The sequence below is a fragment of the Rattus rattus genome, chromosome 13, assembly GCF_011064425.1.
Source record: "Rattus rattus isolate New Zealand chromosome 13, Rrattus_CSIRO_v1, whole genome shotgun sequence".
In the NCBI taxonomy this organism is placed as follows: domain Eukaryota; kingdom Metazoa; phylum Chordata; class Mammalia; order Rodentia; family Muridae; genus Rattus; species Rattus rattus.
The window spans coordinates 3618570-3636095 of NC_046166.1; the positions used below are offsets into that span (position 1 = coordinate 3618570).

The following is a 17526-nucleotide window of genomic DNA, read 5'->3' on the forward strand; positions in this document are numbered from 1 at the left end:
GGAGCTGCCATCTTGGCTTGCGTTTCTACTGAACTAGAGAGTTAACAGAGACAATGGTAGTGTGATGTGACAACCATAGTGCCTTCTTCTTGCTGTGGTGGTGGGCAGTACTGTACGGGAGGTCTTTCCCAAGCATCATAGACATTCACAGTTTTCTTAGCATGTGCTACATTCAGAGAGGCTGGGTTCATCTATCACCTCAAACTCTAGAAGCCAGAGCTGAGACCCACACTTAAGTCTGTGTCTGTGGCTCTTGAAGGCTAAGGTTTTACCTTCTTATGCAGATCGTTTGGAATTTTAACATTCTCTCTCTCTCTCTCTCTCTCTCTCTCTCTCTCTCTCTCTCTGTCTCTGTCTCCCACGATACACACACGTTGCCACACACACACACACACACACACACACACACACACACACTTATAAAGATTGGTTTGTGGTTATGAGTATTTTGCCTGCGTGTATGTATGTATGTGCACCATATGCATGCCTGTGGAAAGTACAGATGGCCACGAACCCAAGTGTGGGTGCTGGGAATCTAACCCAGGAACTCTGCAAAAACAACAAATACGCTTAACGTGAGCCATCTCCCCAAGCCCCGTTAGCTTGTTTAGTTACAATTAAGTCAGTTAAGAGCAATAACAAATTTGTATAAGGAGGCCATCCTTTCAAAAGCCACATGGTATCTAGTTGGAAACATGAGAGGTGAGTGTTTTCATCACGCTCTGACATCAGTACTGTGTATATCAGAGTCAGAGTGGCAGGAAGACCTCAGCCCAAAGCACAGGCTTCCTAGGAATGAGTCAGTGCACACAAATGAGACTGTGGTGCCCAGCCAAGTTGCCTTTGATTGGCTTGGCTTTAACCTGATTCTGTGTTTGTACATTTCTCCATGAAGAAGTAGATACCTATATAAACAGACATACTGCTGTCATCTGAAACCTGGCCTGCCCTTTGTCATTTTCTATATCTGTTCATAATTTGATAAGGACCAAGAAGATGAGTTTTTGATTTCTCTCTATACATTTTTTTCTCCAAATATGCTATGGGACCATGGTCATATTGTAGGTCATTCTGGAGGTTGGATGAGACACCGCTAGTTTAAGACTCAAGGCTGCTGCGTTATGTTTTTATCCGTGAGTAGATGACTTTTAAAGGTTGAGCAATCTTAAGCCTCTGTGGTGTTCAGTAATAAGAGTTTAGAAGTCTATTGTAAATAAAACAGAATGCAATTATGTAGTTCTGTTTCCTGAGCATTAGATCATGTCTTCTTTAAGTCAGTTTGGTCATTTGTTTGTTGATCAATGCCTATATACTGATATAGGCCATGGTGAGTTTCCTGCTCTGTGAGAAGCGTTTATAAATTCTCTTTTGTCGTGATATTCAAATGAAGCATGTTATTCCCACTGTATTCAAAGGAAAGTACATTGCTATGCTCAGAAATCACATAATTGTTACTTTTTTGTGACTGATATTTCTTTTCTAAATGTTCCACCCACTCGCCATCTCAGCCTTCAGTTCCTAGAGAGGAGTTGAAATCTGTTTCTTGCTGCTTAAGGGGAACATAATGTTTGACAAACACAGAAAGATATAATGGTGTTCTGACTGGTATAGCTGGCCAGGCAGGCTACTCACAGCATTGCGGCTCCCAGGTGCCAGGTCAAGCAGCCTTTGAAAGGAGGTTTTATTTACCCATGTATGTTCATCCAGTAAGCTGCTCTGGGCTCTTTGCATTGGTTACTCTCCTCTGTCCTGCCTGGTCAGCCTTTGCAGTCATTTAGAGCACTGCCATGACCTTAGGATCTTGGGAAAAGGCAGATTATGATTTCGTAATTTTGAGTTGGAGCTAAAGATTCTGTATGTCTGAAAAGACTGCAGGTAACTCCCTTGCTGCTCGTTGGAGGCTCTTTTGTGAGTAACAGAGCTCGAGACTATACCCCTTCCCTAGGAGAAAAGGATGCCCACGAGTCTTGTTTCGATTGACCTGGTCTCTTATGTGCCTGGGAAAGTGATCGCTGCTCAATAGATCAGTGTCCATTTATTGAGTGAATGGATGGGTGTGTGAGAGACTCCCTGGGTCTGAGTTACATATCGGTCTGAAGCGTATCTATTTTAGACAACTCTGGATTCTTTTTAAAAAAGTAACTTATTGAGCACTCCTGCTCAGCTAGCATCTCTGTCACTCCAGTGATACTCAGCGGCCATTGCTAATGTTCATGGTTCGGTTAAGAAGTAGCATGGCTACTGGGAGTACAGTCTTGTGACTTAATTTTTATTTGGACATCAGGCACTTATTTTGCTTGATGGATGTAAAATTGTCTTTTGTCCAAATCATTAAATGGAAGCTGTGAACTACACTTGGCATAAAGTTTTACAAGCATTATTTTATGCATGTACGAGAAGGAATCACTTATGGGAGATTGGACGTTTCCCCTAACAGGGATCAGAAACAAGCATGTTTTAGACGCCCCCGCCCCCGTACTTGAAAATAATACTACAGTTTATAGCCAAAATTTCACATAAAAACAAAACAACTTCGTGGGCGTCATATCTCTTGGCTGTTGAAAAGGTATCAGCTAAGGGTCAGTGGTGCATCCAGGATGACCAGAGTCTATTTTACTGTTGATTGACCTCACTGCAGGTCCTCCCTTCTCTCTCCCTCTCTCCCTTCCTTTGTCCCTTCCTCTCTCCTTCCTCTATATAACCCCTTTCTCTTCCTCTCCCCCCTTTTCCACTTTTCCCCACTACTTACTACTTCCCTTCTCCTATATCTGTCTACACAGCCCAAGCTAGCCTTGAATTTGTAATCCTCCGGCCTCAGCATCTGGAGGGTTTTTTATTGTTTTAAGGGTTAAAGGCAAGTGCTGTCAAACTTAGTTGGTGGCCAAGTATGAGTCTTGGTAATATGAATGGTAATAAGAATATTTAATCCTCCTTACTTTAAAGTGAGATTATATTTTCTCAGGTAGAAGGGAAGAATATTTTCCCTTGGCAAATCCAAATCATTGGTTTGTTATTTCATTAAGTCATACAATTGTTTGCGTGTGTACTCACATGTGCACGTACTAAGGTCAGAGGACAGCATCTGTTGTTTTTCTCGATTGTTCCCCACCTTAGTTTTTGAGTCGGGGTCTCTTTCTGAACCCAGAGCTCACCCGTAAGGTTGGGCCTCCCCCAGCCCTGGGATTATAAGTATGTGCCACTGTGTTTGCCGACCCAAAGTCAGGTCCTTCTGCTCATGTGGAAAGCACATTACCAACTGGACCATCCCTGCTAGCCCAAGTCATTATAAGAACTGATGACCAAAGGTGATAAACCCGGAGGAACCTGAGCAGAATCCTTTGCTGTAGGGTTTTTCAGAGTTTCAGACATTGATGTGCACCGACATCTCCAACAGGCCTTTCCCACCCTCACCAGGCCCCATCATGGAGATTTTGGGTACCAAGTTGTTCTATACTGTATTTTATTTCTCTGTTTCTGTCAGAGGCACTCCCTAAATTTTGTTCCTGGAGGATGCTTACTTGTGAAACAAGCTATGTGTGTTTGAAAACTCTTAACAGATTGTTTAAAATGTGAGCCCTTAGCAACTGTGACAGTGTTCAGACTACTGACGCGTAGATGCATCTCTGCCTTCCAGAACTTGGGCGATATCATACCATATTGTCATCGAGGGGTCTTTACATCTTCGTTGCAGACCATGGCTTAGAGCTGCTGTGCATGCTCATTTAGTGTCTCCTCTCAGAGAATGTCAGCATGCAACTTTCAGCCATCCCGGAGTAATGTGGACACCCATGGTCCTTTGCGTAGGCTGTCACACAGGTGCCATAGCCTTGTAAACTTTCTTGAAAACGAAAGATAAAATTTCTTCTCCCTGGATTCTTGGAGCAGAGGCATTGCAATGGGAGGGGAATGTGGCAGCCGTTGTCGAGTTTCAAGCTTAGTTCTCTCACTCTCTGTCTTGGTTTTGAACATCCTGTACACAGCCCAAACCCCAGCTCTACCTTGGTGCTTTGTATCTGTCCTTTGCCATTGGTTTAAGTCTGTTTTGGCTTTTTCTGTGCTTAGGAGTTTGGGGAATGCATTTTGTTGCCCTTGAAGTAGCTTTCTAATATAGGAACCATATAAGGACAGAATAAATTGATCCTTCTAGAGTACCCATTCCTTTTCTCCCCCATTCTTCCTTTTCCCTTTGCATTTTGGGATGCCTGTTTATGAAGAAAGGAGAAAAATGTTGTTAATTTAAAGACATTATTGAAGTGAATTTTTTTTTTCTGTTTCATGGTTTACCGAACGTTTACCTCAGATGTATGCAGATTTAGAAGCTCGGTTCTAGGAATAAACTGTCTTGAGCCATTCTGATTCTCCCCAACAGGACGTAATTCTGTAATAGCAGGGGGAGAGGTGTCTTCTTCTCTGTTTAGGAGTTGCTAGTTGTGGTTATTGACAACTGGTGCCTCAGAGATAGACTAAGAGCAAAACCGAAGGCAGGTTCTTCTCTTTTTGCCCACATGGTTGAGACCTGAAATCTTACCAGTGCATATCAGAAAAATTGTGTCAATCATATGAGAACTGCAGGTTTTACATCTTCTCTCTCTCTCTCTCTCTCTCTCTCACACACACACACACACACACACACACACACACACACACACACACAAAACTATGATCATTTCAAATGGGAGCTTGAAAAAGCTCAGGAGATTTTTCTATAGAAGAAAAAGCAAGGAAGATGAATCTTCTCTTCATGTTTAACACAGTGAAGCTCCTATAATGATTTCATTTAGCTTGTGTAAGCTCTCATTAGTTCTATTTAAAATACTTGTAAATCTCATTGGTGCCAATTTGCATTTCAACAGAGAGAAAGAGAATGTGTGTGTGTGTGTGTGTGTGTGTGTGTGTGTGTGTGTGTGCATGTGCGTGCATGTGTGCTCATGAACGCGTAATCACACAATGGGCATACACCTGTGTTTGCTTGTATGTGGAGGCCCAAGGACATATTCAGGAGTTCTTTGGATGCTGTTCTTGGATTTTTTTTTCTTCTTCTTTTTCTTTTTTCTTTTTTTCAGAGCTGGAGACCGAACCCAGGGCCTTGCGCTTGCTAGCCAAGCGCTCTACTGTTCTTGGATTTTTAAGACAGATCTCTCAGTGGCCTGAGATAACCACGAAGGTTAGGCTGACCAGCCTAAGCCACAGGGATCCATTGTGCCCCCACCATCATGCCCAAATTTTTTATTAATGTAGACTCTGAGGGTCATACTCAAGTCCTCTTGCTTGCAAGACAATCAGTTTACCAATGAACCATCTTGCCGGCCCACATTGATTACTGCCTTAACAGATACCTTTTCATGTGTTTTCTGGTATAAATACAACCTTAAGGCTGTCATGGCAATCAGTCAATGTGCCAATCATACTCATCCTGTAACTTTTCAAGCTTTTAATAACCTTGAACATTTGTCACATTTATAGTTAGGACAATTTATTAACGTAAAATGGCTTACTTTGAAGAGCATTATGAATTTTAGATTTTATAGCCTTTGGATTATTATTGCTGCTTTTTCTCCTCTCCCTTTCTTTTTTTCATAGTTCAAAACTGAAACAAGTCCCTACATGGGGCACCCGGCTCTGCCTCCTAGAGTTCACTGACTTAACAAGCCTGACTGGAAGTTTCACCAGTAGGACTTTGGGGTCTGGCAGGGTGAAATTAGGACACCAGCCTGTGGGCTCTGGTGAAGAGCCTCTTCATGATTTGCAGATGGCTACTGTCTTTCTATGTTCATATAGAGGAGAGAGAGTGAGTGAGTGAGAAACAGAGAATTCTAGTGTCTTTCCTGATAAGACTACTACTATCATCCCAAGGGCCCATCCTCATGGCTGTATCCTATTCTCATATCCCACACTCAGATCCTATCACATTAGAAGGTAGGGCTTCTATGCATTCAATAAATAATATGTCTCTCACCGAAACTAGAAACCGTATAGAACACAAATGGTGGTTATCTTTGGATAATAGGATTAAAGGAGATTTACTTGATTCTTAGTTAATTGAAAGAATGTTGTTTAATAGTTGGAAAAGCACAGTCTTACTATATTCAAAGAAAAATAAAACTGTGGACTGTAGGATTTTATAATAGTTTTGAAATCTTCAGATCTAAATTTTATTTTGATAGGGTTTTCCCTGAGAATTAATGGAAGTAGCTTCTGCATTAAGCATTTGGTTCTGAACCACAACAGAACCCAGTAAACGGTTGTCGTCCTTCCTCTATTTCTTCCTCCTTCAGTACAGCTACACTGAGGCTGGTATAATGGTTGCTACTACATTGACGTGTGTGGGGGTTTCATCGGGCATGCGGCATAGGAAAAGGAAATCTACAGTAGCCACACAAGAGAGAGGTACATTTGTTCTAGCATTTTAACACTGAGTTAATAAACACAGGAGCCAGGTATTGTATTTACTATGGAATTAATCTTTCAAGTTCTAAAAAAATTAATTAAGGAATTGTTGCCTCGTTTTCACTAATATTTAATGACAAAATCAGTGCTGACTCTCTGCATCTTTGTAGTGTAATGCAGGCAAATGGAGATGGTGGGAATGCTTAAGGCACCGTCAGACATTTCCTCTCATCCTGGAAGTTTAGTGCAATGTTCTTTTGTTGTGCTTGGTGGCTTGCCCTGTGGGCGCCCTCTCTTCTATACTTCCTCAAGCATCGTTTCTTATTATGCATTCTCTTGTGTATAGAGTCTGTCACTGGGTGTTTTTTCTCAATTAATCCCACATCTGAATGTAATATTTCTAGTTTCTCTAGTCTGTAAATCAGTAGGTTAGCGATGGCTTGCAAGGTAGTCAGGGTTTTTGGTCACGTAGGGACCTGACTGCTTGTCAAATAAATCATGATGTTGTAATATATTATTTCCAGTTGTTATAAATTTTCAATATTTATTGTACCGTTCATGAAGGCAGGATTCAGTTATTTAATTTCACTTATATCTGTATTGGAGATGAGACTCCTCTCCATTAGTGAGTTTGAATTTCCTTCTCTCTTAATTTCCAAGCATTGCTACTAAAACAGCCACAGAATATACAAAGAAATAAACAGGGACCAACTGCTTTTGTGTATACAAGTGGACTAAAAAGTGTACCCTGGTCAACTGTTCCAAAATTACACTTGTTTTACCAAAATGGTTTTTGTTCTTGTACATATACATATATATATATATGTATGTATATGATTTATATTATACACATACACACATATGTGAGACTACATCTCATATATATATGCATATACATCTATCTATATATATATGTGTGTATATACACACACACACACACACACACATATATATATATATATATATATATATGATTATTTTTGCACTGTTGCTCAGTAGTTTTGTTCCTGGACATTAGTAAAACACACCTAGGTTTCTCCCTGTATTATGGACACACAGTGTTCACTGATCATTCAAAAATTGCCTGACGTGATCCTACAGTCTGAAAACACGATCCCTTATGAACCCCAGGCTAGCTCTGCAGCACAGCTAATTCTGCGATTCCAAAGTTGCTTTCTCAAGTTCTATTTTGGGAATGATGAAACTTTTTTTTTTTTTAAAAAAATCAAACCAACATCCCTCCGACTTTCTTTGCCTTTTATCAACAGGACACAAAAATTGCTTCACTGGAACGGAACATCCGGGACCTCGAGGATGAGATCCAGATGTTGAAAGCCAATGGTGTGCTCAACACAGAGGACCGCGAGGAGGAGATCAAACAGATCGAGGTGTACAAAAGCCACTCCAAGTTTATGAAGACCAAGGTAGGTCCCAGAGGCTCTGTCTTTCATGTTCTCATTGAGAGAAGAAAGTTGGGGTTTACCTGCTTGCTTCTGCAAAGACCCACATAATCGGCCCCGTGTGAAGTGAAACACATGCAGAATAAAGGACATGAGAAAATTTAATCCAGAAAGGGGTCCAAGGGATCCTAAGTGGGGCTTCTACTCCTGAGGTTCAGGGCTGAGCTCCTTTGTGTTTATCTCTCAGGAGTTAGTAGCATTTCAGTCTTTTCTCTCCCATTTTTGCAGCTACCTTCCCTCTTTTCTTTTGAATCATGGTCCTGCCTGGTTTCTTGTCCATCTCTAGACAGTGCTGTGTCAGAAGGCATCATTCTCGTTAGCCTGCTACCACATCTCAACATATTCTGGTTTTAGCATAAGAGAAATAATTTTAAGCCTTGGGGCTTTCATTTAGTCAAATTGCTTAGCTTTCCAAGCTGGAGTCTCTTTATTTGTGAAATGGAGATCATTGAGCCGCTTTGATAATTCCCAGAGATTAGTTCATCAAAGCAGCCAGTCAGCTTTGTCTGGTCTCCAGTACTGCCCAGTACTGATGTGTTAATGTCTCTCTCTTGGTTACTCTTCAGTACTTAGGGAGTATTATTAGAATAACCTGCCCCATTACTTTATACCACTATTGCCAGTTCAGAGAACTGGCTTCTATCTGTTACAATTTAACTTTGGGCTCTGAAATGATCAGTTCTGCCTATGCACAGCCATTATGCTGATAACTAGCCACAAAGAGGTCTTCTGAGACTTTGGGCTGCTTTTTCTATTCTCCTGTTAAGCCATTTTGTCTCTGATGAGCTTCAGTATAGCAGGCACAGACCTAAAGTGATCTGTAGACATTGTTCAAGTCACTCTGGACTGGAAGGTCAGAGGCACAGCTTTGAGTAAAGGCTGGAAGTGTAGGGTGGTATTACTGTTTCCCACTCTGCAGCTTAGCCCTGGGAGATTGAGTGAGTGTTCAAGCAGCCTACACAGCTGAAAATGCACAAAATTGGCTGAGGCCGCCCTGCATTGTGGACTCTGTCCAAGTGGAGAGAGCATCCACGTGGTCCTCAGCAAGAAGTCGCGATGGCTGCTAGCCCACATCTGCATGTGAACATATTCTTGAGTTCCATTTCACTTCTCATGGTAGTTACTTCAGAGGCTTTCAGAAAGAGTCTAGACCAGGGAATACAGAAAAGATCTTGGAACGATGCAGGGAAGGTGTTGACTAAAGGCTTGTGCTGACTCAGGCCCATCTCTACCTTGTCTTTGCCAGCAGGAAGGCTCTAGGGGAGAATTATGTCACCCAGCCACATTTTCTGCCTCTATAAAATGGGACAGCACCATCAGACTTAGAAAATGGCTCATAGGGATTAAATGAGAATTAAAACAAATGTAATTAGGTGTCTGGCTCAAAAACAGTGGCTAAATATTGTAAACATTGTTCTCATCGAACTATAACCCAATTAATAAGAGTGATGAAATACTGATTGTTGAACTGACTTGGAAAATGGCTTTGAAATGAATGCAAATAAAAATGTGTTATACCTCATAAAAATGTTCCTTATAGACTGATAAACTTTATCTGGAGTGTACCAGTAGGAGTCAGTTTTATGTTCTCTGGTTGAAAGCATGTTGTTGCTGGATCGGACCAAGCATTTATTGCTTATTTCTTGATTGACTTTTCTTGGTTATCCTACAGTGAGGAGGGAGCAGGATTCCTTATTTAAGTCTGGGGATGCTGCCTGTTGACGGTTGGCAGGGAAATACTTGAACTAGCTGTGGAAGAGGCCCTTTACCCTCAGTTTGATATGGACCTGGGGACTGGAAATAGAGTGGGTGGATGGGTGGGGCTCTGAAAATACCTGTGATTTAAAAGTAGCACTGAAGACCTAAATTGGTTTTTGTTCCTCTTAAATTATACTTTTTATAAATATGGCATCATAGCCAAGCCAGGACAGCATATTTTGGAAGACGAGCTGTAAACACGGAGCAGCAAAGTTTGAGACTTTGAACTGGTATATAGGTAGAAGTGTCAGATATACTGGGATGGCAGAAGTCCTTGAACCTAGCAAGTCCCAAACATAACTGCTGGCTGCAGGAGCTCCCTAAAAGACTTCCTTGATGGACCCTCAGATTTCCGCTCTTCCTACAAAAGGTAGAGACTTTGGATTGTGCAACCCAAGCCTAAGAGGCTGTGGCAAGCACTAGTTACTTTGAGGTCCGTCGTTAAACCTCTGAGAATGTAAGGGAGCATATAAATAATGACTTTTCCCAAAAATCTATGGCATCCCCTTTCTCTGGAAGGCGTTGTTCTTATTGTAATACGGTCTGTTTACTCACGCAGAATTTCTGTTAGCTGTTCCCTCTGTCTTCGCTCTTCGTCAAAGGTGCCCCTGTGCTGTTATGGATCTCCCCTTAACACACTCTTTATAAACCTCTGACAGATGGCAAACCTCCTAACCCACCGCCCCATGATGATAAGCACATCCCTTTCTTGACACCGGGGGTTGTATCTGCAGGGAAAAGGAAAGACTGCTTTCCTTGGCCTGGTGGGGTTTTTAGGACGTTGGTTGTGTCAGAGTTATAAGTGGGGGAATAAGTCTCAGACAGAATGAAGTGTGCCTGATATCCGCACGGGCTTCATCTGGAGCAGGTGATGTAATTCCAGCGGGCTGTTCTCTTGGCCATCACAGAGAAGCCTTCCCTGGCCTCAGTCCTCATGGATGTTCAATTGCATCACTTTCCATTTTTATTGAGTTTATGGCTGTAAAAGAAGCAAAAGGCATATTTTTGGAAATATGTGATTCTTTCTCCCCCCCCCCTGTAAAATGTATTCCCTTAGAAAAGCCCTTCTTAGTTATTGCCTGCATAAATATTTATTCGAAATTTACCTCACGGCAGTAATAGTCTGAAAGCTATTCTGAAGAGACCTCCTGTTTAATATTTATAGACTGAAGCAGCTTTATCACCGTCAGCCCACTTTTGTGGAGGAAAGTAGGTGTGTGTGGACCTGCCATATTCTTCCCTCCCGTTCACCCTCTTCTGAGGATTCCAAGCTTTCCCTCACATTCCTTTCTGCATATCCCAGCCCCGCAGCAACTTTCTCCTTGGGTATGTGTGAGAGTTCGTACTGCAGCATTGCCTTCGTCTGAAGCACACTGAGCTGATGACCTCTGGAGCCATAGTTAGTGGGATGGCTTTTACATGTGTGCCAGCTATACGCGGGGCCTCAGCTGAACGTTGTGTGATTTGGGGTTCATAGTCCCAATCCTGTGGGTGACAAGGAAGCTTATTTTGTTGTAATTACCATTTAAGGTAATCTCAATTCCAATTTATGTTCTGTTCTTGTCCGGAGAGGGAACTCTCAGTTCTTTTCTACAGGGAAGTGAGCATGGATTCAGGATTACTAAGCTCGGGCACTGTGCTGCTGGTGTGAGAGCTCACCTGAGTAGTGATTGCTTTGCTCATATCCCATTAATCCCTAACTGGGATGCTGCCCCCTGCTTCCCCCCCATCCCCCGGATACATTCAGAATCTCTCTCAAGACCATTGTTTCTTCAGTCCTCTACCAGTTCTTTCGGTTTGGTAAGCTCAATGAAATCTGCTTGTTCACGGATGTCATGACTTCTTCCTGGTGGTTTTCCTTCAGTTTTTAGTTTTTCCATCCATCCAGGCTACTCTCGATTCTCTTCTGGTTTTAGTGAGAAAAGTACTGTAACAAAATCAGCTAATTGGAGAAAGGCATCTTTGGCTCTCAGTTATAGAGTGTTGCTCTATCATGGCAAGGGAGTCAAAGCTGTAAGAATTTGAAGCCGCTAGTCCCATCCTCAGTGAAGAGCAGAAAGAATGATGTGTGGGTGATTGTGCTCGGCTTGCCTCTTCCCAGTCTCCTACTACTCAGAACCACCTTCGTAGGGAATGGTGCTACCCACCGTGGGCTAGTCTTCCCACTTCAGTAAGCCCAATTAAGAAAATCCTTCACAGTCATGTCAGCAGGTCAACCTGGGCTAGACAGTTCCTCATTGGGTGTCCCATCCTATGCTGTGTCAAGCTGCCAGTCAATACTAATCACCACATCTGGTAAATACTGCAACCAAAACCCTCTGAGGGTCCTCACTCCTGGCAAGGCGTCCCAGTCTGTTTATGCTCAGCTGCTGCATGAGTGACTTAGCCATTGTTTATGCCATTTTTCTTGTTGTTTCCAGAAACAACAAAATTCCAAGAGCAATATATATTAAAAGCATTAAAATGTAGGAGCTATTAAGGAATCTCCCGGGCCAAAACTAAGCCATGGTGGATCATGTGTTTTAGGTAGAGAACAGCTTATTTACTCATGTTACCATTTATCAAATGGATAGACCTGATCTTTGGTTTCCACAGTCACAAGGACATTGGAGTTTTCTGGTTGGGCTACTTCAGATGAGACACATCACAGGAATGCTATTATCAGTACCACATAAACCTGGGATTCCAGACAGCAACACTCAGTGCAAAGAGAAACCAAAAGTAATCCCCTTATTCCACATACCTTCACTCTTTCTAAGGGACTCCAGGAAAAATTGTTTTATAATTTAGAGCCAAGAGAAATTGAACAACTTTTCTCTGAGACATAATTGGATCCCACATGAATGAACTGTGTGAACTGATCAGGATCCTTCAGGTAGGGAGTAGGCTTAAAGGGTCCTGGCTTGGATGTGTCTCAGGGACTGGTAGAAAGAAAGGTCAGAATGCTCACATGACTGATGTCAGTATCAAGAATATTTCTAGGCAAAGTTCTCTTTTTTTCTTTTAAATCATACAACCTGCAAGCAAAACACCAAAAAAGAGAACCAGAAGTTATTGACTTCATAAATTAAGAGTTGTATGACAAGGCTTGTGAAATAAGTATGCTCTGTACATTTGAATAAACAAAAATGATTGAAATATGAAGAATGATCAAGAGACTCTAAAAACACAAAGCAGTGTCCACGATAACCAAATGAAATATCTAGAAATGGGAGATTAGAAAGTATAGCCACAAGTTGAAACCTTTGATCAACCACAGCAGAAGGGAGATTTAATAAGGTAGGAAACAGAGTGGAAGAAATTAAATAAGAGATGTAAAGTACTTGTCAAAAATGATTTGTCAATAGCTAAAAAATCTATGTCAATGTTTAAAGATGCATATCCTTATCATCAGATTGGAGACAGTGGGGTACTCTTGACACCCACTCGAATGGCTATAATTTAAATGGCAGGTAAATTACATGTTAGTGTGTTCCCAAAAGAAGTCAGAGCTTTTGTTTATTGCTGGTAGGAATGAACAGTGTCCCAGACTGTAAAATTTCCCTAGCTCAGCATGGTGGGAGGCAGAGGCAGGGGAATCAGGAGTTCAAGGTTATCTTCTGGAATATAGTGAATACGAGGACAAGCAGAGCTGTGGGATGCCTTAAGCGACAGCAAAAGCACCCACCACCGAATTCCTCCATACTGAACAGTTTGTACCTTGTAGCTTAACAACTTCTTTCCTAAGGCATATTCAAGAAGGAAACTTACGTCTACAGACTCCTGTACATAAATGTTCTTAGCACCATTACTCAGAATAGCAAGAAGGTAAATATATCTCGTGTCTGTCTGAGGTGATTGTGATGTTGAACAGTTTTCACACCATGGCTGTTTCTCATGGCTCTCTTTGAGCAGTATCTTCTTAGGTCTATGACGTTTCAAAGTTCTGACTTTTTGGAAGTTTTCTTATGTCTTCTGTATATCAACACCACGTTTGATGTATAATTATCTACTTATGTGCTCCTTAACACTGGAGTCAAACACTGTGTGTGGTGTTACACATCAGCAATTCCAGCAGGCAGGAGGCTGAGGCAGGAGACGTTGGAGGCCTGTGTTGGCCTACATAGTAAGTTTAAGGGTGGCCTGGGTTACATGAGAACCTGTCTCAAAGCTCAAGACAAAATCAGAATGAGTAACAAGCAAAAGTGGTCGTAGGTTTACGAGTAAATCTGAACAAACGTCAGTTGTACAGAAGTAATGGCCCAGGGCTGGAGAGATGGCTCAGCGGCTAGGATCGCTGCGTGCTCTTGCAGGTGACTAGCCAGGCCGAATTAAACGTCTTTCTTTCTAAGAGTTGCCTTGGTCATGCTGTCTCTTTACAGCAAGGAAACCTTAACTAAGATAGTCTCTGAGCCTTGTGGGAAGGGAGTGTGACATAGTTTTCCTGTTTGTGTCTGAACACTCCATAGATACATTTTCTTTGTACCTCAGATCAGCTGTGAGCATCAGTGTTAACCTTCATCCACTGCACAGAGGAAATTTCTGATAGGGTCTGAGAGCTGCACCAATCTGTGGTTATAGAGGTGAGGACAGAGGGCAGTTTGATACTATTGGCAAAATATTTGTACTGGTTTTACCCCTGGGGCCTTTGAGCTTTGCAACCGTGGGTTCTTGGTAATAATTGTAGTACCAGGCATATATTTTCTCCTGTGAAATGGGTTTCAAATATAACCAGAAAAGCATTCATGCTGATGTTCCACCTATGGGTATATCTTGGCATACTGGTTATTATTATAGCTGAGAGAATTCACAGATAGTTAGGACTGTTGGTGACTTTTTCTCTTTAAGAAGCTTACATAGATCCTTCTGGTACTATGAAAGCTAGCCAACATGGAGGAGGCTTTCTGGTTAATGCCAGCTTGATTTTCCTTGTCCTGTGTCCACAGGACATTGGTATCTTCAGCACTATGATGAATGACAAAGAACAAAAGTAGCAGCCTGCACCATTTTGATCATTTCTAGTGCACTCCTGACAGCATACTAGTGGATTTTTTCCACTGGGTAACCTATGGCTTTGGGGAACAACTTTATCTCCTCCCACCCCATGTAAGCTAATCCAATTAAGCACACACACACACACACACACACACACACACACACACACACACACACACACCTCTATACATTTGAAAATATATTGAGAAATAGGATTGTAAGCTATTCATGAATTAAAGGGAAATAGTTGGAATTAAAAATAGGACTGATTAATGTTTGTGCTGCAAAATGAATTAGTGACATCAAGCTAAGGTGTTATAAAAAAAGAAATTAATACTTTTAAGTCTTATGTAAGAATAATGGGTGTTGGGGAATTGGCTCAGTGGGTAAGAGCCTCCACTATGAATGCATGAGCATCTGAGTTTGGACCCTCCGTATTTATGTAAAAAAGCTGGGTGTGGCTGTTGGCACCTACAATCTCAGTGTTAGGGGCTAAATGGCTGGGCAGAGACAGAAGGATGCTGGGGCTGGCTGGCTAACGGCCTAACTGAGAGAGGTGGGAAGAAACCACAAAAATGATAAGTCCTGTTTGTTGAGAGTTCCATTGCAGGAGAACTGTGTGGGGACAGTGACATCTACATGCATGAGTACAGGATGCACACACCTGAATACATGCACACGGTAAACATAAACCATATGTAGCAAACAGAGACGGGGAATGAGGGAAAATTGCTGAAAATTAGTGACATAAATTTCCAATGTATAAATTTAGCAAAAGCAAGTAGAATAACTCAAAAAGGCACAAAGAAGGAAGTATTGTAAAAATAAGAGCAAGAATTAATGAAGCAAAAAACAAAAATGAAGTTGTCTGGTCAGCACTTCCACAACTGGATCTCTGATTTATTGGTTTAATTTGGCATTTTTCTGAGGAGGTCATGGAAGTAAACACTAAAGATAAATATTTGAGAAAGAAAACAAAACTATAGATACCACTGGTAGAAGATATAATTTTCTACAAATAAATATGAAAATTTATTTGCAATGTGGAGTTTTTGTAGGGAAAAATATTGGCTTTATATGGTTTCGCTCATGTTTTCTAATGAATGTGCAAGTTAAAAATATTTTTTTTTCAAAAATGTTCTCAGTGTATGTTAAAACAAGCTCCCATAGCTAAGTGTATACCAAAACCCAAGAACAACAGAAACAGAGCAATCTACCCAAATGCATAGATGAAAAATCCTGAAAGAATATCCACGAGTTGAATCCATTAACATTGAAAAACATTATATCATGACTAAGTGAAGTTTTCCTAGAAATACAAGGAACGGATAATGTTGAAATTCCATTGATGTTACTCATTACAGTAATATATTATATGGAGAAATGTATGGATGGGGGCAGAATGTTGGATAATATTAAGCATCTTTAATGAGTTAAAGAAACCTTTGAAATGATTGTAATAAAAGAGAACTTTCTCAAACCTAAAAGTGCATCTTCAAAGATCTAATTACGCTGTTTGTTAGTAAATAACATTATTTTTCTACATGTGAAAAACAGATGTCAAACTAAATGATGACATGATGGAAATTTTCCCTTTGAGACCTAGAACAAGACAGGCCCTTCTTCCTGAGTGGTCTTTTCATGTGGCTGGTGTGCAGTTGAACATAGTGGACTTGTCACAGGGTTGTTAGCTGTGTACTATGTTAGCTGGTTTCCAGCAGAGGGCAGAGGCAGGGATTATCATAAGGTGGCCAGACTCATACCATGCTGGTTGGCTTTGAGCATGGGGACAGAAACTACCAGCTGTCATCTAGGTTAGGGCAGGAACAGAGGTAATGATACCTTATCACATTCAGAGTCAGAATCATTGTTTAGAGCAAGTTCAGGAATGGGAAAAGAGACCCACCCAACTTCTGATTTGGAAAAGTGACATTTGTGAAGTATCAAGTCATCTCTGAAGGTCATCTCCCATGACTCCTATCAGTGGACAAAAATGTAGTGAGCTGATAACTGGTAGAACTGTAGGATGATGGCATATTGACAAGCTGCTTGAGTTCATGCAAATCAACAGAACTGCTTTGGAAAAATATTTTGGTCTTATGTGGTAAAATTAGATTAAGATATTGGGGTGGTTTGATTAAGAATGGTCCCATAGGCTCGTAAATTTGAATACATAGTTATTGGCAAGTGGCAGGATATGAGAAGAATTAGGAGGTATGGCCTTGTTGGAAAAAGTAGTCACTGGAGGTGGAATTTGAAGTTTCAAAAGTCCAGTGTCCCTGTCTTCTTGTTACCTACATATCCGGATGCAGAACTCTTATCCAGCACCATGTTTGCCTGTGTGCTGACATGCTCCCTGTGATGATGATAATGAACTAAACTTCTGAAACCGTAAGGAAGTCCCAATACATTCCTTTCTTTTGCAAGAGTTGCTTTGGTCATGGTGTGTCTTCGCAGAAGTAGAACAGTGGCTAAGACAGAAGTTAGTATTGGGAGTTGAGTATTGTTGTGACAAGCCAGACCATGCTGTTTCTTGGAGCAATAGGGAAGCCTTTAGGACTTTGTACTAAAAAAGTGACTGGACCCTTTAAGTAGGGGCTAATAGGCCACTTGCATAGGAGCATGGAAGACAGTGCTGAGGGCAACTTGAACTGTAGGAGCCCAACTCAAGAAGTTTCAGAGGGAAATAATATTAGTAAGTGGCCAAGAGACTGTTTTTGTGATATTTTGGGGGAAGAATAGAGCCACTTTCTGCTTCTGTCCAAAACGTCTGCCTGAGGGTAAATTGAAGAGTTTGGATTAATGGTGTTGGCAGAAGAGATTTCAAGACAGCCTGGTATTAACTCTGTTGCATGGTTATTAGTGGTCACTCTTTTGCAGATCTGTAATGAAAATATGAAAGCTGAGCATGGAAAAATGCAAAATGTACAGTTTGAGGAGAAGAGCA

General features: G+C 41.3%; 1 protein-coding gene across 18 annotated transcripts in view; it reads left to right on the forward strand.

The window, feature by feature from the left end:
• Positions 1-17526, forward strand: part of Erc2 (ELKS/RAB6-interacting/CAST family member 2) — an 883982-nt gene that overhangs the window by 275210 nt on the left and 591246 nt on the right. For all 18 annotated transcript variants that reach the window (XR_004389747.1, XM_032918652.1, XM_032918651.1 and 15 more), the window contains one exon: positions 7656-7811. Coding sequence is in view for 17 of the 18 variants with exons in the window: in XM_032918652.1 (XP_032774543.1) it covers positions 7656-7811 (156 nt within the window). In the remaining variant the exon portion in view is untranslated. The remainder of the gene's footprint in view (positions 1-7655; positions 7812-17526) is intronic.